Genomic DNA, 27,401 nt, shown 5'->3' with positions numbered 1-27,401 from the left:
TTTGGATCTCTTAAAATTTCACTCAGCACAATTCTCCGGAAACCCATCCAGGTTGTTGTGTGTATAATTTGTTTCTACTCATTGTTGAGTAGTAGTCCATGGTATAAATACATCATAGTTTGTTTAACCATTCACCTAGTGAAGGACATATGGGGTGTTTTTAGTTCCTTGGCTGCTATGGATAAAATTGCTATAAACAGTTGTGTACACTGTGGGACACAGGTTTTTCATTTCTCTGGGATAAGTGGCCAGGAGTGCAATTGCTGGGTGGTATGGTAGTTGCATGTTTAATTTTTTTTTCTTTTCAGAAACTGCCAAAACATCTTCCAGAATATCCACACCATTAAACATGCAATGTATGAGTGATCCAGTTTCTCCACATCCTCACCAGCACTTAGCATTGTCACTGATTTTTATTTTAGCCATTCTGAGAGGTGTGTAGTGATATCCCATTGTGCTTTTACTTTGCATTTCCCTGATTATTTTCAACGTCTCCTCATGTGTTTATTGGCCATGCCATCTATTTATACTTTTCAGTGAAATGTCTCCTCATACCTTTTGTCTATATTCTAATTGTACTGCTTGTTGTTTTTAACAGTTCAGTTTTGAGAGTTCTTTATGTATTCTAGATATTAGTCCTTTGTCATGTATGTAGCTTGCTAATATTTTATCCCAGTGTGTAGCTTGCCTTTTCATCTCCTTAACAGGATCTTTTGTAAAGGCTTTTGATTTTGATGAAGTCCAGTTTAGTAATTTGTCCTTTTAGGTATTGTGATTTTGGTGTCATGTCTAGGGATGCTGTGCCTATTCCTAGATCCTGAAGATTGTCCCCATGTTTGTTTTGTCTAAAAAGTTCTATGTTGTACATTTAAGGCCATGATTAAGCTTTGATTTAATTTTTGTATAAGGCATTAGACTTAGGTCAAGGTTCAGTTTTTGCCTATGGATGTCCAAATGCTCAAGCATCATGTATTGAAAGACTATTGTATAGTGTTGTAGAGCTGCTACAATAAATTACCACAGATTTGGTGGCTTAATGTATTCTCTTACAGCTCTAGAAGCCAGAAGTCTGAAACCAGTGTCATCAGGGCTCTGATGTCCATCACCCCAATCTCTGCCTCCATCTTCATACAGCTGTGTCCCCTGTCTCTCCTGTCTCTCGCTCTCTCTGTCTCTCTCTGCCTTTTCCTTTTATGTCTCATGTAAGGACACTCATCGTTGTATTTAAGGCCCACTCTAATCCAGGATGATCTCATCTTGGAAATTCTCACTGTAATTACATCTGCAAAGACCCTTACTCCAAATAGGTCACATTCTGAGGATGCAGCAGCCATGTGTTTTGGGAGCCACTGTTCAGCTGCTACAGCTATCTTTCCCTTCATTGAATTGCTTTTGCATGCTTGTCAAAAAATCAGTTGGTCATATCTGAGTGAGTCTATTTGGGTTCTCTATTCTGTTTCATTGATTTATATGTCTACTCCTTCACCTATATCACAGACTTAATGATTGTAGCTACATAAGCTTTGAAATCAGGTAGACTGATTCTTCCAATTTTATTCTTTTTTTTCAAAATTGGTTTTAGCTATCTTACATATGTTTTGCATTTCCATATGTATTTTGGAATAATATTATCAATGTCTACAAAAAGTGTCACTGGAATTTTTGTAGCAATTGTGTTAAATTTGTATATCAGTTTGGAGAGAATTGTTATCTTTGCTATGCTGAGTTGTCTAATCCATGAACATAGTATGTTGCCCGATTTATTTAAATCTTCTTGTAGTTTTCAGTATACAAATCCTGCACATGTTTGAATATTAAACTAGTTTTGCATCCCTGGAATAAACCCCTCTTGGTCATGGTGTACCATTCTTTTGATATATTGCTGACTTCTATTTGCTAATGTTTTGTTAAGGATTTATGTATCTATATTCATGAAGGATGTTTGTAGTATTTTTTTATTTTTTTGCTGTCTTCATCTGGTTTTAATATCAAGATAATTTTAGCTTTACAAATGAATTTATAAGTATTCCCTTCTCTTCTCTTTTCTGGGAGATGTTATGTGGAATTGGTATTAAATCTTTAAATGTTTGGTAGAATTCTCCAGTGAAACCATATGGAATTGGAGATTTCCTTTTGGGAAATTATTATAAATTTAATTTCCTTAAAAGTTATAGGGTTATTCAAATTATTTATTTCATACAAGATATTTCATATGCGGCAGTTTGTACTTTTCAGAGAATTAGCCCATTTTGTCCAAATTATCGAGTTTATGTGTAGAGTTCCTTGTGATATTTACTTATTATCTTTTCCATGTCTGTAGAATCTGTAGTGTTTTATTCTTGATATTGGTAATTTGTCCCTTCTCTTTTATTTTCTCTGTCAGTCTTACTAGAAACTTGCCAATTTTATTGATTTTTTTTCAAAGAATCAACTTTTTGGTTTAGTATTTTTCTCCACTATTTTCACCTTCAATTTCATTGATTTCTGCTCTTATCTTTTTAAAATTACTTTCCTCTTGTTGTTTTGGATTTATAATATTCTTCTAATTTCTTGTGGTAGGAACTTAGATTATTGATTTGAGGTTTTTCCTCTTCCTAGTGTAAGCATTTAGTGCTGTAAGCTTTCCTCTTAGCATTGCTTTATCTCTGTCCCACAGATTTTAATATGCTGTGTTTTTATTTTTATTCAGTTCAGTGTAATCTTTTCTTATTTCCCTTGAGACTTCCTCTTTGAACCATGGATTATTAAGAAATATGTTGCTTAATTTGCCAGTGTTTAAAGATTTTCTTGTTTTCATTCTGTTACGAGTTCTATTTTGATTCCCTCATGGTCAGAGAATACACTCTGCATGATTACCATTCATTTAAATTAATTGTCATTTGTTTTATGATCCAGGATATGGTCTATTTTAGTATATGTTCCATAAGCACTTGAAAAAAATGCGTTCTGCTTCTCTTGAGTGGAGTATCCTATAAATGTCAGTTAGATCCTATTGGTTAATGGTGTTTTTCATTTCTTATATATCCTTGCTGACCTTTCTGTCTAGTAGTTTTATCAATTATTGAGAGGCAGGTGTTGAAGTCTGCAACTATAATTGTGGATTTGTCTATTTCTCCTTTTGGTTATATCAGCTTTTTCCTACATATGTTTTAGCTCTCTTGTTGGTGTATTCAAATTTAGGTTTGCAATGTCCTTTTGTTGGATTAACCCTCTTATCATCATATGATATCCCTCTCTGTCTCTGGTAATTGACTTTGCTGTGAAGTTTAGTTTATCTGGTATTAATATGGACACTTCTGCTTTCTTTTGATTAATCTATCACATACCTTATTGCATCCTTCTATTTTCAACTTACTTTATTGTGATACTTGAAGTGAGTTTCTTGTAAATTGCATATAGTTGGGCCATGTTTCTTAATCCACTTATCAATTTCCATCTTTTAATTTCTGTATTTAGATCATTCTGTTTAATGTAATTATTGATATATTAGGGTTTATATCTGCCATTTTATTTTTTGTTTTCTGTTTATTCTCTTTTCTTGTTATTTTTGTTTCTCTATTTTCTTCTTCCTTCCTCTGAGTTTCTTGAATTTTGGGAGCTTGAATTTTTACAATTCCTTTTTAATTTATCTATAGTGTTTTTGAGTGTCTCTTTTTATGCCTTTTTTAGTGATTGCTTTAGGTATATTATATATACATAACTTATCACAGTGTATTGATTTTGACATTTTACCAGTTTAAATGAAGTGTAGAAAACTTACCTCTATTCCACTTTACTTTCTCTTTTTCATTTATAGTATAATTGTCTTAAATATTTTTTCTGCATACCTTGTAAACCACAGCAGAACAATGTATAATTTTTACTTCAACCATCAAACATAATTTTAAAAACTCAAGAGGAGAAGGAAAATGTTATTTGCCTACATTTTGCTTTTTTCCTTGTTTCTGAAGGATATTTCACTATATATAGGATCCTGGATTAGTAATTTTTTTTCTATCATCACTTGAATAAGGCTGTGCTACTTTCTTCTGGGTTCCAGGATTTCTTATGGGACATCTGCCATCATTCAAATAGTTTTTGCCCTATAGGTAAGGTGTCATTTCTCTCTCATTGCTTTCAAGACTTTTTTCTTTGTTTTTAGTTTTCAGAATCTTGACTATAATCTTCATAGCGTGGATGAGGCTCTTTTTTTTTTATTTTCTTAGTCTATTTTCTTTCTGTTGTTCAGATTGAATAGTTTTTGTGGTTCTGTCTTCAAATTCTTTTTCTGATTCTTTTCCTCTGTCCCCTCCATTCTGTAGTTGGGTCCATTTGTTGAGTTTTTAAACTTGATTATTGTATTTTTCAGTTCTAATATTTCCATTTGGTTCTCTTTGTACCCTCTATTTCTTTGTTAATACTTTTTCATTTCTATTTGTTTCAAGTATAATTGCAATTGTTCATTGAAGCATTTTTATGATGACTGCTTTAAAATCTTTGTCATATAATTCTAGCATTACTGTCATCCTTGTGTTGGCATCTGTTGATTGTTCTTTTAAATTCATTTTGAGATCTTTCTGGTTCTTGGTATCATGACTGATTTTCTATTGAAACCAGGACATTTAGGGTATTCTGTTATGAGATTCCAGACCTTATTTAAACCTTCTGTTTTAGTTGACTCCCTCTGACACCACTTAAGCAGGCAAAAGGGGGAACTCTGACTCATTCCTGCCAGGAAAAGGTATACATTCAGGTTTTCCTCTCACCCTTTGTTGACACTTGAGAAAGCAGCCTCCTTGTTACTATTGGGTAGGGGTGGGAGTCCAGGCTCCCTGCATGGTTTACACTGATCCTGATGAGAATGAAAGTCTCAGCTTCCTACCTGGCCTTCTCTGACACCACCCCAACAGGGGAAAAAGGGATACCAATTCAGTACTACCAGGTAGGGTAGAAGTTCATATTCTCCACTCAACCTCGGTTAACACATGAAGGGTCTCTTCATTACTGCTGAGTGTTGATGGAGTTCCAGGTCCCCACTAGGCCTCCACTGATACCTCCTTGGTTGAAAGAGGTAGGACTGCCTCATTATTTTTCCCTGTGTGGCTTCCACTGACACCACAGTGTGTGTAGGATGGGGTGGGGATGGTCTCATTACTGCTGGGTGGTGGTAGAGTTCTGACTTTCCACTAGGCCCCCTCTGACACTGTCCTAGCAGGGAAGAATGGGGGTACCTTGTTACTGCAGGGTGGAGGGGGAAGTCCAGGCTGCCTGCATGGACTCTATGGACGTTGAGGGTGAGAGGGTGCTTGGTACTGCCTAGCAACTATGAAAGTCTAGGCTCCCTAACTTGGCTTTCTCTGACATCACGTGGGCCATAGATGAGTGCCTCATTACACCTCATGAGAATAGAAGTCTAGGCCCCATAACTCAGCTTTTGCTGGCAGGGGTGAAGGTGGGGCCACAATTTCTCCTTGGTGGTTGTCTGGAGTAGAGCGATTACTGTCTAAGAGTGTCTGTCTTACTAAGCTGCCCCTTTCCTGCTACTTTGGATGGAGAGAGCAGGCTTTTTCTGAGGATTTTTTTTTTTTTCTGTGCCCATTGGCATTTTCAGGTTGCTGACTTCTTCAACTCCAATTTGGGGATATATGAGGAAAAATCCAGGGAACTCACCACCATTCTAAGGTCTCCAGCCAGTCTTCCTTCTTCTCTTCACTTCTCAGAGTCTTCTTCTGTTTGTTTAATACATATTGCCCAGGGTTGTGCTTAGTGGGAAAAATCGGGGAAAGTACATCTACCCTATCTTCCTGGAAACAGAAGTGGCATCTCTTACATTTTAATTTACCGCTGTGCATTCCAAGATGTTGAACTTTCTGGAAGACTAATAAAACTACTCACATATAGAAGAAGAACACTTGGTTTACATATGTTTTCTTAATTGAAATTATGTTTCCCCCAAATCATTGGAGACATACCTTGTTCAATATGAAGGAGATGATTATGAGGAAGCATTTGAATTTGGAGGGATGAAATGGACACAACAGCTTAGACTTAAGGGAAGGAGGTGTAGGTGTGGTAGGTTGGTTCAGAGCTAGGGGAGCTCACCTGGCTAACATCTGGCATTTGAAATCTGTCAGTCCAGAGTAAGCAACATGCAGTGCTCCCAAGGGTAGGGGGATTCTGCCTTTATTCCAAGGAGCTCTAGTCAGGTGGGTGGATCGTAATAACAGGAGCAGTTCAGCAAGCAGCAGAGCTTTAGTTGCAGTTACTCTGTCCTCCCAGGAGCAGCATCCCACTGAGGGCCTGGCAGGATGGGAAATAAAATGGAGCCATTTGAACAAGAGGGCCTAGAAGGATGTGGCTAGGTTTTTCAGTGGGTTCTTGACTCAGAAGAGAGCTGAGATGATTGTTTAGGAAATTGAAGAAGAATGTTGGTCCACAGAAAGGGACAGTCAGGGTGATCAAAAACACCACTGCTCTTCATCTCAGTGCCAGTAGACATCGTTTCCCACTATGCCCCCAGTTCTCTCAACACAGTGTCCCATGCAGGCACTACTCATCAATAGGAGGAGGCAGAGGAGAAGAAATCTGCTTTCCAGCTCAGGCAGGGAGCTCATTCTGGGCACACAGGACATCAGATCTAGAGCAGCACAGAGGACCCCAGAGCCCATTAGGAGCGGGCCTGAGCTGCTCATTTCTTGCCTTCCCTAATAAGAACTGGTTCACGGCCTGGGGGCAACCGAACCTGCTGCTACTGACCTGAGTTACAACAGCTGAGATTAGTAGAAGGCCAAATGGCAGAGGAAGAAAAACCATCTTTCTTTGTGTATTAAGATCTAAGGCTTAGCTGGTCTATATTGTTAATTCCTGAAGATTTCAAGTCAGCCTGCTTACAAGTTGAATTTCAGGGGAGAGATGGGAATGATTTATGGTGACATCTATTAAGACTTTATAGAACATAATACACGTGTTCTTGCTCCTACCATAAAATTAATTGTTGCTAATTAGTTAGGGCTGCCAGCTCACTTGTGTGTGAGAGTCCATCACACTCACTTCTCTCGTCCTGCTAATTAGCCTGCCGCAGTCTACTACTACCCCAGGCCTGTAGTTCTCCTCCCACTGTACATTTCTTATTGAAACAGTCAAGCCTGCTGTTTGGCTCTGGCTGGTTTTGGATAGAGGTTTAACTTTGAGAGCATAGAAATCCTTGTGGGTAGTCCAAAGATGTCGGGTGAAACAAATCATTTTTCCCACACCATCGGGCATTGAGTGAGTGCATTGGACCCAGAATTAACATCCCTCTCTCAAACGTTCTTTTCATTGAGTATTGAATTCCCACGAAATAATACAATTAAGCTCTTAGGTTCTTGGTTTTGGCCATCATTTCTGAGTTGCTGGTGTCTGGGGTAGAGATGATTCTGGTGGAATGATACCACGTGTGCAGCTGGGTAGCTCCTCGGCTGCAATGACAGCTGCCTGGTATAGAGCAGTGTGATGATCAGCTCTAAGGGAGAGACTTGGAGGTGCTCAAGATATCACGACAGTGATTGAACTTGTCCACAGCCCTCGCAGCCCTCGGAGGGGTTATGACTCAGGTGTGCTTGCCTATGGAGTATCAATTGTATAATTGCTATTGACATTTCCATGATCAAAGGACGTTGATTCTGTTGGACTTTTCCAAGAGCAAGTAGCCTCCTTTGTCCAACCATCATAATTCTAGGGGTGACAATCTCATGCAGTTATTATCATGTAGAATGACAATAAAATGAAAGGGCTTTTTCTAAACACGGTTCTGCACCCAGTGAGGCTTGTTCATTCCTCTGCTCAATGAGCCCACAGAACAGTCAGGCGCGGAGAGAGAAAAATCCCGTTTGCATTGATTGCATCGTGCATGCCTCTGCCCACCTCCTGTGAGGCAGCTTATTTCACACATCTTCATGACAGAGTAATGTGACTTCATTGACTGGCAAGCAGCTGTCGGTGCAGCGTGTGAAGTGTCTGGGTGTGCGTGTGTGTGTGTGTTTGATGCCCACACACCGAAATCAAGAGGGAATGGGAAGCAAAGCATTGCTGTTGAAATTTAAAGGGGAAGTCAGTCTTTAGTAAAATTCACTTACAAAAGTGAGACTGTCCCTATGTTCAAATGTGATCATGTCTCTGAACCCACCTGCCAAGCAATGGAAGAGGACCGATTTCAGTCCTTTACCTTTTTGATTTGGGACAGGGCTTCAGAGAACAGGTGCTGGAAAGGCAGCACCAGGGACCAAGACTCCAGCTGGGCCAAGCAATCAGCTACTAGGATCTGAGCTGCCCACCACTGTTGTCACACCCATTCTTGCCCTTGTGCCACGTCTCCTCCTCCTCTTCTGCTCCGCTGCTGGGACTTCTTTGCATCAGCTTCTGTTCTCTATCTTCACCGTCCTCCTTGCGATGATTTGGGTCCAATGAAAGGTGACATTTGACAACAGCTTGACATTAGCTGAGGGATCCACGTGCCGTGACCCATAGTTATCTGCACTGGGGAGGTCTTAAAGGGATCCAAACGGTGTTTATGCATGTGTGTAATCTTTTTATTTCTGAGAAGTCTTCTTGGATAGAAGACCAGAAAATAAGGGATTTTTTATGACAAATTTAGGTGATTTTTTAATGAAATCTTTGCTTTGGCACCAACTCTGAATCACTTGATTTGGCAGCCTGGTTAAGGGGAAATATGATTGAGAAAGCTATTGGTGTTTCTGAGAGTCATGTGGAGTGTGGTTGCTGAGTGAATAATTCTTTTATTCTGTGATCAAATAACTTGACTCTGTGGATTTATAGTTTCCCTTTTATTTTCATTGCCATTATTCTAATTTAGAATTTCATGATGATGTTTTTATTAATGCAACAACCTTCTAGCTATTCTCTCTGCTTCTGGGCATTTAATACACTGTGCATATTGCTACCAGACAACACGTTACTTATATAATGCTATTCCCTTGTTCGGGAATTACAATAGCTCCCATCCAATTATACGATCAAGTCTACACCCCTCATCTAACCTTCAAGCTCTCTATAATCTGGTCCAATTTACTTATCTAAACATACATTGAAGCTTACATGTCACCACCTCGCATCACACTGCAGTTGAGCAGAGCAATCCTGGTACCATTTCCCTGCCTTGGTGCCTTTGCCACTTCTCCTTTTTAAGAGCCCTCCTTTGCCTGCACCTGTTCAAATGAATACATTCTTCACGTCTCAGCCTCAACTCTTTTGTATCTGTGAAGCCTTTCTGATAGTTACCATCCACACCAACTTCTTTCTCGAGCTCCTATCACTCTAGTAGGCAAATGCTTGGTGCTATTTTTGCACTAGCGTCTTGCATTGACCTTAGTGTCTTACCTACAAGTTTTCTTTCCAGAATGAATTTTTTACTTTCTTGATTCTTAGTCTCCAGAATGCCTACTATCTGCTCTAGTGTAAAGAACATTGAACTTGGAATCAAAAGACTAGGTCTGAGGTCCAGCTTTATAATTGAGGAGCTGTGTAACCTTGGATGAGGCCTTTGACCTCCGTAAGCCTCTGTTTCCTCAGCTGTAAAATGGAACTGAGGATATTTTCATAGCCTGTTTCTCAGAGTGGTTTTAATGCTCAAATAAAATAGCACATGAGAGTACTTTATGAGCCTTAAAATGCTCCGAGAACAGAAGGACTCTTATTATTGTAGTTTGTCTGTAATATTTAACACTAAATTGAACCAATAAAATGTATCTGTGAGGCACTGTGTAATCCTGAGTGCCAAATTGCTAAATAGCAGTGGTCACGCCAGGCAGCGTTATTGCACGTGTCATTGTTCAGAGTGCTTTCTACTTAGAATACCATTTTGTTCTCACCAGCGCCCCTTGCGGTTGCAGGGGTCAGGTATCTTCATTCCCATTTTACAGCTAGAGGAGAGAAATCAAAGGGGACAAACACATTAAGTGAATTGCTGTAAGTCATGTAGTTAGTTGATGGCCATGACTGAACTGGAGCTTCCATTCTTCCTCTTAACCCGTGTCTGTAAACTGTGGTCATGTTCACTCTCTGCTTCCTCCATCACCACCCAGCCCCTGCCTCTAGGACACTTTCCTACGCGGTTTTCACTTTCCCTCTTTTCACTGTCCTTGGTTCTTGCACAGTGAGGGTGGTTTCATCTGGGCTTGCAAGGATCTCGCTCCTGTTCATTTCATTACAATCATGTGCACATTCATAAGGTGGAAGAACAAAACATGAGGGACATTTTATTATTCCTTATAAATGCTGTTGGTTTATTGAAGCATTCTTAGGTGGGGGAGGCTGGATCAGAGAAGGGACTGGAGTCCAGTGTTAGGTCCTCACTATCTCTGCCTGTTCTCCATAGAGGCTTGTCTGCCCAGATCCCAGGCAGGGTCACGACCTTTCTCTTTTTGGCTTGAGGATAAATAACAGGCCATGTGACACTCTGCCACACTGGAGATAGGGGTGCACACCACTAATACAGTTGTCCCCTGCCCCATGTCTAAGCCCTTTCCCACTCCTTCCCTCTGTTGCACCTGCTGTACTTGTGGGCTCCAAGCCTGGAGCCATTCCAGCTTCCACCAAATGGGGCAATCCCATCTCCATCCCAGACCCCCACAGATACTCTGAGCTGGAGATTCTTCAATTATGTCTCATGCATCAACATGGCAACCACATACCATCTTTCTTCTAGAAATCTGTTGCAAAGTCTCATCCATTAGGGCTTCCGCCATGCCTGCACTTCACTGTCACGGATAAGAGGCAAACGGGCACACTCACCTTGCCAGTCTGAACAGAATGTCTTCAACACCTTTCTAGGGAAGTGCTGCTGGAAGCACTGGCATTTTTTAGCCATACCCATAGGGACAAAGTGTGATCGGATGATTACTTCCTCAACTTCAGCATGAACTTCAGTATAATTTAACATTGGCTTATTCTTGAATGAATTTCTTCAGTGTAATCTAATCACAATATTTGATGCCATTTTAATACTTTAGACCATGCCAATCCCAGATATAAATTGTTCATAGGAACATGTAAAAAACAGGTGGTTTTTTTGCTTTTTTTTTTTTTTTTTTTTTGACACAGAGTCTCGCTTTATTGCCCAGGCTAGAATGAGTGCCATGGTGTCAGCCTAGCTCACAGCAACCTCAAACTCCTAGGCTCAAGCAATCCTACTGCCTCAGCCTCCCAGAGTGCTAGGATTACAGGCATGAACCACCATGCCTGGCCAGAAACAGTTTTTAATCACCTAGCATAAGTAGTTCCCTTTGTAACAGCAGCATCGAGACTCTCCCAGGAGAAGGCAATTTCCATAAGGGACTTGGGGAAACCTAACAGCAGCTCTACAGATGCAGTCCCCAACCCCCGGGCCATGGCCTGGTACCGGTCCATGGCCTACTAGGAAACGGGCTTCCCATCACCACCTGAGCTCCACACAAACCTCCTGCCACCCATGACATCCCACCCCACCCACCCCTGGTCCGTGGAAAAGTGGTCTTCCATGAAACTGGTCTCTGGTGCAAAAAAGGTTGGGAACCATTGCTCTACAGTATCCCCACTGGGACCCCAAAGCCCAATGGGTGAAGCAATTCTCTTCTTTCTCAAGCACTATGATTAGGCAAATGTGACTTAGCTGTATAGTTTTTATCATTGTCCTCCGAATGCTGAGTCTGTAGCATTGATGGCAAAGTTTGGAAGTCTTCCAGCTGACAGAAGCCTAAAAGCAAGTCCTTATCGCAAGACAGAAAGGAAAGGAACCCAAGCACTGTGACTCTCACTTTATAAATCTGCTCTCGGCTCATAAACTACTTGTAACACCAGAGCTTCTTGACATGAGTTCACACCCAGGGTTTTGCAGCTCATCAAAGATGGGGAGTATAAATAGGCAGGAGACAAAACACATAAATCTGGTGGCTGCAGAGAAAGGGTGATTTGACTTTTGGGAACAGGCTATAGTAATATTCCACTGACTTTACACAGCCATTATCTCCCCTGCCCTCCCCCATTCTTACACTTCTGAGTATATAATATTCTGTTTGGTTGATAAATGTTTATAATAAGAAGGATCAGAGTATAATGAAAAGGGCACTGGATTTGAGGGCAAGTGGAAGGGTTTTGGGTCCTAGCTCAGTTCTGGGAACTTAACACTTTTATTTATAACTAGCTGTCCTTATTTATAACATTAATAGGTTATTTAAGGTCTTTAGGCATCTTGCTTGAGCTCTTAAAGAACATTCCATCTGCTGTGAAGACTTCCAGCAGCAGTTCCTTAGAAAAGTGTTGAAGACATTCCACTCAGACTGGCGAGGTGAGCATGCCTGTTTGCCTCTTATCCATGACAGTGAAGTGCAGGCATGGTGGAAGCCCTAATGCATGAGACTTTGCAACAGATTTCTAGAAGAAAGATGATATGTGGTTGCCATGTTGATGCATGAGACATAATGGGGGAATCTTCAGCTCAGAATATCTGTGGGGGTCTGGGATGGAGATGGGATTGCCCTGTTTGGTAGAAGCTGGAATGGCTCCAGGCTTGGGGCCCGCAAGTACAGCAGGTGCAACAGAGGAAAGGAGTGGGAAAGGGCTTAGACATGGGGTGGGGGACAAGGGCCTTAGTGGTGTGCACCCCTACTTCCAGTCTGGCAGTGTCAGGTGGCCCATTATTTATCCTCAGGCCAAAAAAAAAAAAGTCTAAATCACTTCTCTGCAGAAATTGCCAAATTGCACTAAAGGATGAGAACAAATAGTATGGGTATTGGAGCCCAAGAATAATGTTCTCTTTAGCTCCAGCTTAAGGGCCTACTCTCTGTGTACTCACTGTAAAGTAAGGCCTGCCTATCTAAGGGTTCTATTAATGACCCAATTCCTAGCCAATCTTCCTGTGCAGAGAGACTCCCTATTTGGAAGCAGAATTACTGACATAAGAGCACCAGGAATTCATATTAGCTATCCAATCTTTACTTCTTTTTAAAATTAATTAATTAATTCTTTATTTAAGAATATTATGAGGGTACAAATGTTTAGGTTACATATATTGCCTTTGCCCTGCCCAAGTCAGAGCTGCAAGCGTGTCCATCCCCCAGACGGTGTGCAATGCACCCATTAGGTGTGAATATACCCATCCCCTCCTCCCCACCACCTGCCTGACACCTGATGAATGTTACTTCCATATCAATCTTTACTTCTCAAACATAAATAGGATTCGAGATCCACCATACATCTGAGGACAGTAAGCACTTAAAAGGAAAGTTCCAGAGAAAAACTGATCTTGAAGAAATAGGTATTTCAGGAAGCAGAAGAGAGTTCAAAAGAAAAAAAAATGTTTTCTATGATTTTAGATTTTATATACTTAAAGATAGATGGGTATGAAGAGGAAGTATGAGAGAACAAGAGGGAACTCATAACAAATATATGATGGCAGAAATAAAAGTTTCAATCATAGGTCTAAAAGATAGTCAAGAAAATTTTCTAGCATAAAGAACAAAAAGACAATCACTTCTCGGCCTTTTGGCTAAGATCAAATGAAGAACAAAACGACAGTGATGGAGAATCTTGGGGGAGAAAAGATAAGAGAAATAGAGAGTCAATCCAGGAGAGGTGACATATGATGACTGAGATTTCCAGATAATCATGAGAACAGAGAAAAGTGGCAAGGAGCAAATTATCAAAGACAAGAAGAGAAGACATTTCCCAGTCCTAAAAAAGCACCTTAGAACTCAAATTAAGTGCCAGCGAATAAATGAAAATTCTGCCTACTGAAATTAGATGCTAGGACAATCATGATGCTAGAGAAGAGAATCCATTTGAACTTAATGCTAGGAACACCCTCCTTTAAGTGGCTCAGAAGTTCTCTGCATGACATGAGACATGGGAGAGACACTAAGCCTTGTAGAGTATGGTGTTAAGCTGGTCATGTTAACATAAATTCTTTTATTGTTTTTTAATTTTTAGAAGCATAAACTTAATTGTATAACATTATAAACAGAATGTAAATACTAATGACTTGTATAATGTTAACAGTAAGGGTAATATTAAAGAATATGGAAGGTGGTTGGGGTTGAGGGAAGGTAGAGCTACTCACATGCTTATCATATGCAGAGAAGTAGTATCAGAATACGGCTAGAATAGAGATATAAGTGCGACAGATAATTAACAAAAGAACTAAAAATAATGCAGCTCTCAATTATTGGGGTACTGCAAGCTGAATCCTCATCTCATGTAGTAGGGAGTCAGTAAGTGGGCAAACAGGAACAGGAGGTATAAGCATGTTCTTTAGAGTTCTGGAGAGAATCCCCAGAAACCCAAAAATCCGATTGGTTTGAATTGGCTACACAGAAGTGTGGGACCTTTGGAAGGGGACAGTTTCTTTCTGTCGTACGCTCTTTGGTACTACTTGGTTTGTTACCATGTACATGTATTGCTTTCTTTAATGGTTTTTTGAAATTTAAAAACAATATGGCTTTTTTTCCTAAAATTCAGAGGTTCTGTGTGCAAGGGTACAAATTAGTGATAAATTAGGGTTGAGCTACATGAACGAGCCAATAGTTCTCTAATTTTGGCCTGCATGATTGGAAACTTCATTTGACTCAACCTAAATAGTTTTCAGATTTTGGTCTTTAAGGCAGACATGTCTTTGCACGAAGATCCAACATGTGATCAAGTCAGTGACATCCTGGCATTCTGGAAATGTCATATTTCATTACATCCTACAATATTCTTCTTTCCAACCAATGTTCCAGCCCTGCTTTCAAGGAAAAATTCAAATGGCACATCCTCCAAACCCAAACCCTATACTCAAAGGATGTGCTTCTTCTACAATCCCTTAACCCTATGTTTTTTACATCTGTCATGGCAGTTTTTATATTCTGCCTTTGGTAACTGTTCCTCCTGTACTTATCTCATCTCTGTGTTACACTGTCCATCCTTTGAGGGAAAGATTCATGATCTATTGGCAGAGACTGTGTGGACTTGGAAGCACTCCTGGCCTGCCTTGCTGCTTTCCAGCTATGTGACTTTGAGCAACTTACTTAACATCTCCAAGACTGGTTTACCACATCCCCAAGATGGAGACAGAGATGTCTCTCCCTAGGCCCATCAGGATGTTTGAATGAGACACTTAGCACAATGCCTTGCACAGAGCCGATGTGCATGTAATGACTGTTTACTTCCCCTTCCTCTTATTCATCCCGGAATCTTCTACAACACCCAACACAGTTCATTTCCCCTAGATGCATAAATGGTGAATCAGGGCGTGGGAGAGAGAATGTTGGTTTGAAAGATCCTGGACATATTGTAAAATCCTTTAAGGAAAATAAATATTAACATTACCTTGTAAAATCAGAGTTCTCAGATAAGCATATTAAAGAGGAAAGAGCCCAGGACTCTGTTTTGCATATTAACTGGAAGAAAGTCATCCAGAGATGGAAAACCTTTGGATGCCTCTAGAAACCTTGCCTGTGACCCTCCATCTTTCAGACAGTGGCTTGTTGGTTATGAGCTTGACTGAGCCTTTCTGTGGAATCAGGACAGAGTCTGCAGCCAAGGAAAGCTGCCTGGAAAGCTGGCGCGAAGTTCTGGACCTCATAAAATGCCACCCGGATTCCCATTGCGTCTATGCGCTTGCTCCTTCCTCTTATGCTCAGAGCTTTCCTCATAAAGGCTCCAACCTGCTTATGTAAAGTTGTCCCCGATGACTCCATGGAGCCTTTTCTGCATTGCCCAGTTACATGGCACTTTGCTTGTCCCTGTCATCACCATTTGTCAGATTCTGATTGCATCATTTTCACCTACGTATTTCTCTTACCTATTCCTGCTCCCTCACTAAAGTGTGTGCACAGAGAAGATGCAGGGTATACTTAAGTAAGGATAAACTGTTCACTAATTAGGACATAGATCAGGGAAGTCCCTGAATGACCATTGGTGTGGTTTCTGAACCATCCCCACCAAAAACGAAAGATTTCTTCCCCAGTGGGAACATTCCTGCAGAGGTATATTAGTAAAGGCCAACTAACTTGAAGACATCAGTCAGAAAACCCCAGTAGCTACCAGTTTAAATTGTTGAAGGAAGGAAAGTTTCACGGGGAGGGCACAGGAGTGGAGGATTCCAGAGATTAAACAGGCACCAGCAGACAGTCCTCAAATGGAGGCTTCTGCACGAGCTTGGGAGTAGAAAGCAGAGTGTTAGGGGAACGCCTTCCAGCCTTCAGAGCAGGAAGAACTCTTGGGCTCAGGGACACAGAGTCGGAGGGGAAGGCAGATAAGACTGTCTGGCCCACCTGCCAGGATTTTGTACAATCACTGTGCATAATGATTCTTGAAAATACAAACATTGCTGGGACTGACTGACAAGTATTGTTCCAGCGGGGAGAGCTGTCAGGGCAAATCAATCCAACTCTACCACATGCCAGCGTGTAGAACAGATATAATTTTGGCTGTTAGGGGATGTCAAAGCGAAGGCTGTACCATATGTGTATTTTGAAGTGTGGTGTTCCTTCTAGTCTAACAACTTGAAAGATTTCTGGGGCTTTCCCCCCTCGGCTTTTTTCTACAAGAAGTTTTGAGAATTTAACTTAAATAACTCTATTGCTTTTACCTGCTATAACAATCAGGTTAAAGGAAGCCCTTCTGTCTCCACTGCTATCGCCACTCCACTCATTCAGGGTGTTAAAATCTGCTCTAGTGAGGAAAGGGTTATTTGCTGCTAGTGGATGTTGTATGGGGCACCTGAGTAGGTACCTGGTGCCCTCCAAGAAGAGTAAAGTGGTTTTGCAGGAGTCCATCTTGTTCCTCACTGCACCAAGGGCAGGGCTGCCAGCTGGGCTTAAAGGCTTAGGATGGCTTGTGTATATAGACCCCTTGGTAATCCCTAAAAGTCCACCTTCTTCTTTGGCAGCCAAATGCTATGCTGAGCATTGGGTTGAGGCCCACAGAAGGTCGCTCACTCAAAGTCTCTCTTCTCTGTTTCAGAATTTTTCTATGTCCTGCACCCCACTGCACTGTCTGTACCTTCCTTAGGAATCTCTCCCACCAGTTATCTCCTCTTCCTTCCCTCCTTCCTTTTTCTATTTTTCTCTCTGTTCAATTTCTAACCCTCTACGATTCCCCTTAATTTAACAACACCCTCAAACCTCAAAATCACCCCTACCCCCATCCACTGGAGCCACCCTGCTGTCTCTAGACTGACCTCCCCCGACCAAGGGCAGTCTCCATGTGCCAACTCTACCTCCTCACCTCCCATCCATGACTGCACCCAGGGCAGTCTGCCTTCTTCTGCCCTCTTCAGGGTCACCATCCGTGGCCCGCTGCCTGCCCCTGATTTGTCCATTTTGGTCTCATCCTCTGTCTTTCCCTGTTTTTCCACATGGTCATTCTCTGAGGATTAGTCTTTGGTGATATCTCTGATCCCTTTGGGGTCACAGTCTTGACCCCAACCTCTTTGGCTGTGTTCAGCTCTCCCACAGAAGTGGTCATGCTGAGCCATGCACCTTTGATGGACAAGGGGCGGAGAGGAAAGATGGGTGAGTGACTCAGTGGAGCCACCTTGGCTCTGCACCGGCCTCCGAGGGGACGAGTTCTAGAGCTACGCTCTAACTGGCCTCCCTGCCTCCACTTTCACCGCAGCCAGAGGAATCTCTCTCATGACTTGTGTTATCACTTCTCTCCACGTTCAAAGGTCTTCAGCAGCTCCCCAGGACTCATCTGTATACAAGTCATGGACTCACATGTAAAGTCATAGCCTCCCAGCCTGTGCAACATGTGGGCAGGAGGAGACTTCAGATGCCACTTGGCCCAAAATGCTTCATTTAGTACTGAGGAATTGGAGGCACAGAGAATGAAGTCTCTGGTCCAAGAGTCTATATTTAGTAGTGCCAGAAGGCCTCTAAACTACTTAGTGAGATGATGAAGGCCCTCCGTGATCCAGCCTCATTCTGCTTTTACAGCATGTTGCCAGCTACTCCTCTTCAGGAAAAACCAAGATAAATCACTATTTCCTAAACACACTCTGGACTTTTCTACTCCTCATCCTTGTTCTTTCCGCTCCCCCACTTCCCATCCCCCAGTAAATGCCCTGTTTCCCACCACTTTTCTCTTGTTCAATAACTCATCTATTTTTACATGTTATTATTTATTCATAAAATAGTTTTAATTGCCTATTGTGTTCTAGGCCCAGCAGTGGGTTAGGGGAAATTATGCCTATTTGTCAACCCCATGCCCAAAGCATTTTTGAGTATGCCCATAGGTGTTTATTTTTATGCCGTTATGATGTTAAGTGCTGTGGACTCCTTGTGTAACGCTTTGGCTGAGGGTGGCTTTTGTGTCCTACGTTCATCTCTTATTGAGTTCTGCTGTGAGAGACATCCTTAAGAAACCCACTTCTTACTCTAGGGACATTGTTGAGGATGTTGATCATTGTGCCAATCAGCATCCCCTGTGTAAAGTCCATATTATACATTCCTTTGAAAACTAACTGTCATGAAGAATCATACTTTCCAGAGGAATCTCTGTGCTTTTATTTATGGGTAGCCAAAATTTTGTAAATGAGTGTGTCTTTTGGCTTTTCCTGCCAGGAAGGTGAGAGTCAAATTATGACTCAAGTTTAATAACCATTAGAGACAGTTTGCATTTGTACTTAGAGCTTTGTCTTAGCTTTCTATTTCATGTTTCCTGACTTGAGTTGTTATTTAAGTTTTCGTATTTCTTTGTATCTTGTAAAGTGCCTAAAATCTTTTGCGAATGAAGCAAAGATGTAAGTAAATGGCATGATAGATATTTGTATGTGTGTTTTTCTGCCCCTTTAGGTTATGAGTTTCTAGAGAACAGGGATTATTTTACTCCTCCCTTTTTCTAGGCCCTAGAAAAATTCCCAGGCATTTTTAGTAGGTTCTTAGTAAAGATTTATTGAACTAAGTTGATAAAAATAGACCCATGATTCCCTAAGTAGGCAAAGTCAAACTCACAGACTTTCTCTTTCACTTTGCTTTTCATAAGAAGGCCAAGGAAAGGGAGTGTGTAGTGGAAAGAATTCAAGCCCTGTCTGTTACTCATTGTACAACCTCAGATGAGTTATTGCGTTTAGTAGATCTGATCCTCTTTTTCTTTAATCTGAAATGGGGGTAAGAATACCCTACCAGATTGCTATGAAGATTGATAACTCTTGTCAATCTCTCAGCACACTCCCTGGCCTATAATAGCAATCAGCACATGTCAGGCACCCTCTTCCCTCTCTATTTTCTCATTTCATTGGAAATAGTACTTGGAAAAGGAGAAGTAAGTGGATTGCTCTATGACCACAAGTAAGTCAATTAGTTGTGGTGTCATCTGTAAAATAAATGTGACTACTGACCTCATTCAGAGGGATATGAAAATTAATTGATGATAATGCACATTGGGATTTTTTACTGAAAAGTGCTTAGGAATAGCTCAGTATCATTACATGCTCTGTGTCATCATTAATATTATTTATGAATATCTGCCCTTTTCTTGTCCTGGGGTGTTTTATGTCTGTGGTCTTAACTGCATTTATTTTCAGTTTAGTACCTATTTGTAGCTTAATAAAAATGTAGATGAAATTAAAAAAATAGTTTCTATCTTTCACACAAATTTATTTTTATAAGGTTGGTGGTTTCACTTGATTCAATATGCTACTCATACATTAAGATACTTAGGAAATAATTTTTGTTACTTATATTTTAAATCAAGTTCAAGTATTTTTCAAAGTATTTAACCTTTCCCTTCTGCTTTTCACACTCATATTTTGTATTTGTTGGCAGTTTTCTAATGAAATTCTTCATTATGAGATGTTTGGTCCATTTCAGATGATAAACGTGAATGTTTCAAGTATTTCTGGTAGAAAGATATTAACTAAATGAAATACCTGCTTTTGCTTGGTTGTCAGAAAACCCTCACTGTCTTCAGTCCCAATTAGGGGCCTATGATGAGGAGTCCAGGTGTCGCTCTTCTAAGAGGCAGGGGACGTGAGTCCTGGCTTGGTCACCTTCAGCTGTGTGGTCCTGGGAAAGTCTCATCACTGCTCGAAGCCTCACTCACTGATCCGTCAAACACAAAGGAGTCGATCTCGGTGGACTTTAAGTTCCCTCCCTATCACCACACCCAGTCCTATGAGAGAGAACTGCACAAGGCAGGCTCTGCATGGAGGACTATAGGGGAAACTGAGAGAAAATTTCAGGAACCCCTAACATAGAACATTATCTTCTAGGGTGCATTACTTTTCATCTTTCTAGTCAAAACCTCAAACTATCTTTCTTTTTAACTGCAGATCACTTAGAATTGGCATGTATTACACCCTCAATAAATGTCTCAGCTTAAGATCCATGTATTGAGGGGGTTATGTCCACTGGGCCAAGGGTTTTTATGAAACCCCATTATTGAGGAAATAGGAAAGATACATTTCCTATTTAAGACCTTAAATGGGTAGAATTACATTTATTTATTTTTTAAATTAGTTTTAGATTAGTACTAATGGATATAGACAAAGGCTAATACTTTATCTATTGCCCGTGTGTATATATAGAATGTGTGCTTCTGGGAAGACTCTATGCTAGGAATTTGATTTCAGCAATCTGAAGCTGCAAGCATCTCTATAAACTGCTGAAGCTACTTTGTGACACAATGCATTTTCCAGTACTATAATGTGATATTAACACAAAACCGGAAATCTGTTCAGTTTCGGTATTCATGAGACAGATTACCAAGGCCGCCAAATTTCCACTCTGGAAAATTCCATCAATGACAAAGATGCCCAGACCGTATGCAGACCACGTGAGTTTGGTGGTGTATTTCTTATAGCTCTCATTAAGACCTTCTTTTGTTTTGGTGTGAATTTTAAAGAGAAATTTTTTCTGTAAAAAAATGAACTTTTGTTTTGAGTTTTCCTCCAAATCTAGGAAGCCATTTATGCTGGAATTTGGGATCTTATTTTTTTTTTTTATTACACTTATTCATGACGAGTTTGTGGTGATTTTACTCAAGTCCTTAAAGTTAAAAGCAGAGAATTGACTGGTCTCAGAGAAAGGAAGCATATAAGAATTTCACATGATGACACAATAGCTTATTTGCCATGGAATCCTTGCCAGCTGTATTGGCTCAAGTCTGTAATCCCAACTACTTGGGATGCTGAGGTGGGAGGCCAGGAGTTTGAGACCAGCCTGGGCAACATAGCAAGACTCTCATCTCAAAAAAAAACAAAAAAACAAAAAACCCTCATGGAATCCTTAGACTTGCTTCACACAGAATATTTTGTAAAAAGTGAATCAAAATGTTCATAGGGCCCTTCAAAACAATGATATTCAAAGTGCTAGTCCACAGTAAGATAGGAGTTTGTCCAGATTGTGAGTCAGTGCATTGCTTCCTTTAATAAGAAAGACTTGCTCTCAGAAGTCAGCTTAATGTCATGCAAACAGCCAAACCAAACCTGGACTCTTAGCTTCACTCCTGAAAGACACAGGAGAAATGGCAGCCCAGTGTTCCTATCGCTTAGGTGAATTCCTGAACCTCTCTGTGCCTCGGGCCCTGGGAAGGAAGGCACAGGTAAGGGAGAGGGAAAGTGTGAGCCAGAAGGTCAGTGGGTGAGGGGAGTAACCGAGATGTCAGCAAGGAGTGGGCAGAGGTGGTACAGGCAATGGCTCCCTAAGATAGATCTTCATGATAGCTGGGGCTCTAGCAGGAGGGAGAGGGAGCAAGGGGCAGCAATGAGGCATGCGGGCCCTGGTATACCTGGGCAAGAGGGAGGGGGATGGCATCCATTCGAGAGGGTGGGGGAGGAAAGGCCTGGGCGTCCTTGGTGCGTTGCCAAGGTTTTATTTGAGCCAGGAAGGTACAGGGACTTTTAACGAGAGTCAGGAAAATGAGGAGCTTGTGGGGTCACAAGCAGTGAGCCCAGAGAGCGCTATGGAAGGGTGTTTAGGGGATGCCAGGGGCTTTTGAGAGTTGGCGGGGCAGGCATGAGCAATGTTGGGGTGAAAGACTGGATAACCAGGGACTTGCCGTGATGTTTGAGAGAAATGGGAAATGAGACAGGCTGGGATAAGTCCTGATGCTCTCTTGGAGTAGAATGGGATGAAATTCTTAGCTCAGTGAAATGGAAGCTTCAGATTAGCTCTTCTCCCCGCTCCTGACATGCAAGAGACTGGGCTGCTGTATCACCTACATACTCAATAGGGTTGTCGTCAGTTAACTGAGATAATATAGCACAATAATATCTATTTGTGGGTATTACTATTAAACATATTTTTTTCAAAAATATTTATATAGCATATTTAAACTGTTACCTATGCCTCCAAGTAGCTTCAGTCTTATAAAAAGAAATTTGTTCTGTTCAGAGAGAATATATCGGCAAAAGGACACTGTTCAGGTAATCTATGCCCCAAAGCACAACAAAGCAAATAAATGCAAATACAGTAGCCTATTTTCTAAAGAAAATATGCATTTAATGCTTTCAAGGTCGACATGGGAAAACTAGTTTAATAAATTTTAATTTTGAAGGTGATGAAATGATAGCTTTCAAACTTATTTTCCACCAACTTTTCCCCCTGCTTATAATAATCAAAGAAAAAAATGTGTAAGTCAAATGCAAAAAAAGTTAAACACTTGCCTTGGTCTGGTTAGAGTGTGAAGTAAATCAAGTGGCAATTTAATTCCCAGCGAACATGTGACAACCAGGGAGTTAAATATTAGATTTAAATACGGCAGCTAATTCTCTGCAAGAATTACATTTGTGTCTTTATATGGGCACTCTACCTAATGAACACATTTCTCTCCTCTTAAATTCAGGCGTTGCTACTGGAGCATGAGAAATTAATATACGTTCTTATATTCATTAATATTGTTGCTCATAAAAAGACCCTTTGATTTTTATCACCCGGAGTTCCCAGAGGCTCAGAGAGCCATTCACAGCTCCAAACCATATGAATTATCAGGGGGGAAAAAATCCCATTAAAGCAAAACCTTAATCACTACTCTCATTTTATATAAAGTTGTGTCTAGAAAGAAACTGTATAGGATATCCATCAACATAGAATGGATAAATAAATGGTGGTACAGTCCTTCCACAGAATATTATGAAGTAGTAAGAGGGAAAGAATTACTACCACACACACAATGTAACTCAGTCTCAAGGGCGTTGTTCGGAGAAAGATGCAAGATATGGAAGAATTCATATAGTATGATTCCATTTATGTAGGCTTGAAAACAGGCAAAGCTGCACTATGTCTTGTTAGGGGTATAATGTTGGCAGCAAACTTAGAAAGGAAATGATTAACACAAAATTTAAGACAGTGGGTATCCCTGGGAGATAAATAGGGAAGTGAATACAATCACGAAAGAATACAGTTATGTTCCTACTGTACTAGTGATATTCTATTTCTTAAATGAGATGGTGGGTTCGTAAGTATTCATTTTATTATTATTCTTTAAACTGCAGGGATATATTTTATAGTTCTTTCTGTTTTTATAATGCAGTTCACAATCAAGGGGAAAAAAAAACTTTTAAAGAAAAATGATCAGATTACACCACAGTACTAAATCTCTACTTTGTGCTTAGCACCTAAGGTACTACACAGGGTCTCAGGAGACATATAGGACTCTCTCTTCACCTTGGGAGCTTGCAGGTGTGAAATGCCTGAAGGATAAATCCGAATACAACTGAGCACAAGCCGTGATCTAATGTGAGTCGAGAAGAGGAGGTCTTTGGTGGTCCAAGTGGTCCTGGAAAGCTCTCCCCCAGGGAGCAAGAATTTGAGCTGGACTTGGAAGGTGGACTGAGCAGAGAGAAAGCCTGGGGATCATTTTTACTTTTTACTCTATTTCTCATGTAAATCAAGTCTCTAGCCGTGTTTAACACGATTTACAATTGAAAAGAGACTTGGTGGTGTAGAAGAAAGAGCCTGGACTCTGGATTCAGACAGACTTGGGTTCAGATCCCAATTTCATTCCCAGACTGAATCCTTGACATTCCTGCAGACCGTTTGCCCACATATAAAATGCAGAGAGGAATGGGTTTGTGAGAACCAGTTGAGAGAACATTGGTGGCCACACATTCCAAGCTCTAGAGGGCATTGCAATCTCTCTTTAATACACTACCGTCCGGGGGCAAGGAGTTCAGAAAAGAATAGTAGCCAAGACCTAGCGATACACCAGTGCGAAGGAGCCAACATTTAATGTGCTGGGTGAAGTGGCTCAGGCTTGCACTGGGGTGTTGTCCTCTGCGGAGTCTCCTTGTAGGTTTCTCCTCCATTAGGTCTGTCCTCTCTCTGGTGTCCACCTTGCAGCCAGTGAGCTTCTTAGGACCCTTGACTGCCTCCTGCCTTCCTCCCCAAGAAGGCGTCTGGAGGAGTGATTTGGGCCAGCTCTGCTCCACACTGTAGGGAGAAATATTCTTCTCTCTTCCCCAGATTCATCTATTCTTGTCTCTTCTTGGCTTTGGAGAGCCAGGACTGGGGCCTGACTTTAGAAAGGGGCTAAGAAAGCCAGCTTCTAGCACAGTCTAGATATTTCCGGTCTAAGCAAAAGAAGTCACTGGGGCTCAACCATGGTGTCTCACCTCACAGAAGGCTAAAACTTGGGTGAGGCCAAAGCGTTAATTAACACTGCATAGATTTTGCATTTTTCCCTTTGTGTCCTTTGAGCCTATCTCCCTCAGGAGTCTGAGATGGCTTAACAAAGAATTAGGGATTCCTGGCTATGTCTCCGCCTTGCCCCACCAGACACATGACTAACAAATACATGCAAAGAATCTGACTTATAAAGAGGCTTGCCAGTAATGTTAATTTCTTTCTCATTTCTCCCCTTCCCTAGTCTGTAGAGTTTATCAGTGATATTTTGTAGCCAACAGCTAGGCCTCTACTTTAGTCTTATCAAAAACAATAATTGAATTCCTAGGAGCCAGCTGATGAAACCTCCTTCCAGGCATTTGGGCTGGACTGTGAAGATGGACAATGACCTTCTCCTGTGGTTCACTGTGTGCAGAGGAGAGAGTCTTGGGCCTGCACACTCAAGCGCAGGCCACTGCCTCCCTGTCCTCTGTCTTCCCCTCCACAAGCTTCAATTCCAATTTCCATTCTGTCTTTGTTTTACAGTTGTTCAGCACATCAAGCGACATAACATTGTTCTGAAAAGGGAGCTAGGCGAAGGAGCCTTTGGAAAAGTTTTCCTAGCTGAATGCTATAACCTCTGTCCTGAGCAGGACAAGATCTTGGTGGCAGTGAAGGTAAGAGAACATTCCAGAATGTCTCATTATCTGTGGTCACACCAATGTGTGGAAGTTTTATTTTATTTTATTTTAGTGGCCAATTCAGGAGGAAATTGTGTCCGCTATGGTGGATGTATTCAAATTCCTTTAACTAAATGGGCAGTGGGAAGGACACTCGGGGCATATGCAACTGTCAGAGGTTCTTCTCAGGGGCAACCGACCGGTCTGCAGGCTATAAATAGCTCTAAGCTACTCTTCCACATCCACATTAACTAAATTCCGGACGTCAGTCAGTGAGGTCAAACAGAATTCAACCGGCTAAGTCGTGAAGAATCAAACTTGTCTTCCCTGTTGCTTGGTGCTTTTGCCAAGCTCAGCTGAAGCTTTCCTCAGGTTCATGGTCTAGAAGGGAGGATTGTGGACTTTATTTACCCTCTCAGCCTCTGCTCCACTCAGTTCTCTACCTTGTCTCTCCCAGATGTTTCCAAGGCTGCATAGCGCAGGCACAATTCCACCCGGGGTGGACGGCATCTCCGGTGGACTCTACCACCCTAGGAGACATGGGGCTCTTACTAAAATAAGCAAGTCTAAAAGTCCTTTATCATAGACACATCCTCATAAACTGAAAAAGGAGCCCTGGTCTTCGATAAGATAAACATTATTATTGATAAAGATAAAATTTCCATTGAGCTCTCTAAAACATAAGAATTAACAAAAATAGCACAACTTGAGCAGATATTTTACATATGCATTGTCAAAATTAAAAAAAAATCAAAGTATTGAGTGATATATATAAAGCACTTAAAAGAAGCGTATATTTAGAAAATGAATTGAGTGCCAAATGAATATGGACATGGCCAATTGTACTAAAATGTAACTTCTTGGTTTAATATAAGATGATTGAGTTTTTTTGTTGTCTTTTATATCTGCCAAACAGAGAACATTTGCATGAATGGCATTTGTTTACTAGTTATAACCAGGCCAACTTCTCATTTTTAAAAATCAAGTGACTGTTATACTTAGCATTAAAATGTTTCAGGGTATACCTAATGGGTAATTGAGGAGAGAAATAAAATTATTCTTGGATTTACCCATCCTAAATGGTTTCTGTTAAAGTTCATCTAGCTGGAAAAACTGTGCATTTGCTTTCCTTGTTGTTGAAAGATACTAACCAGGGTGACACGATACTCCTAAACTCTCAGAGAAGCCTCCAAACGGCTGCACTTTGGGAATAAATGACAGACCTTTCTAGGGACGGTACATGTGAAATATATCAAATAAATATTGTGTCCACAAGACAGGCAAATGGAGGGGGAGAGTACACAGGGGAGTGAGGAGAAGAGGTGAGATCGAATGGGGTAGAAGGTGCAAAATTAGAATCACGCAGTTGTTCTGGAGATGTTTAATTGCTGGGATTGCTACTACTTCTTTTCTTTCATTTACTCAAAAAGTTTGTTGTTGTTTTCTAAGCACAAAATGTTCAGAACATTCGGCAGTGTTACATCTGCAGTTTTTGCTTTCTTCTGCTTCTATCTTTTTTTTTTCCTTTTGGTTCAATTGGACCAAAAGGTGGCTCTATTTTTATAAATTCGTAGTCTGATCAAATGTTATAGCTGGAAGAGTCTTGGGGAACATGTAATCCTAGCCTAGCCATGTGTTACAGACAAGGAAACTGAAGACCCTGGATTCGTATTCTGGGCCCACGTTTTGTGCTGCTACTTGGAGGCCACCCAGGAAGCTAAGTCAGGCCTTCAGACTCCGAATTCACTTCTGAGTGTCACAAGGTGGAAATCTTTGAATGTGAGAAAATCCTGCAAGATTAGAGAATCCTAGATGATAGTGTAGGAATAGCTGAAAAATCTCAGCCAGATAAAGAGATAGATGTAAAAAATTTCTCCGTAGGTAGAGCCTTTCATCTCAGTACCATTCCTTATCCTGTGCCTACTTCTCTGTACCTCTTGCAATGCCCTTCAGGAGAGGGTGTTGCAGAGCTAAATCCAGGGCACCTTCAACCTGTGTGTCACAGTTCCCTCTGAACACGTGCTAAAACAGGACTTCAGGGCTTGGACTACTGACAGTGAAGGGTTAGCGGGTGACAGCAATGTTTAGCCACTGGTACCTGGGCTGGCCTTCAGAGAGACCACACAGCATTCCACTTTCCTGTCCACCATGAGCTTCTGCTTGGTCATATCTCCCATCACCACTGTCA

The 27,401-nt window shown here is 41.1% G+C and overlaps 1 protein-coding gene across 7 annotated transcripts in view; it reads left to right on the top strand.

The window, feature by feature from the left end:
• NTRK2 (neurotrophic receptor tyrosine kinase 2) overlaps positions 1 to 27,401 on the top strand; it is a 343,235-nt gene that overhangs the window by 224,161 nt on the left and 91,673 nt on the right. For all 7 annotated transcript variants that reach the window (XM_069474074.1, XM_069474072.1, XM_069474075.1 and 4 more), the window contains one exon: positions 25,080 to 25,210. In XM_069474074.1, coding sequence (XP_069330175.1) covers positions 25,080 to 25,210 — 131 coding nt within the window. The remainder of the gene's footprint in view (positions 1 to 25,079; positions 25,211 to 27,401) is intronic.

Source organism: Eulemur rufifrons, chromosome 7 (genome assembly GCF_041146395.1).
Source record: "Eulemur rufifrons isolate Redbay chromosome 7, OSU_ERuf_1, whole genome shotgun sequence".
Classification (NCBI taxonomy): Eukaryota; Metazoa; Chordata; class Mammalia; order Primates; family Lemuridae; genus Eulemur; species Eulemur rufifrons.
This window is presented reverse-complemented; position numbering and strand designations above follow the sequence as displayed.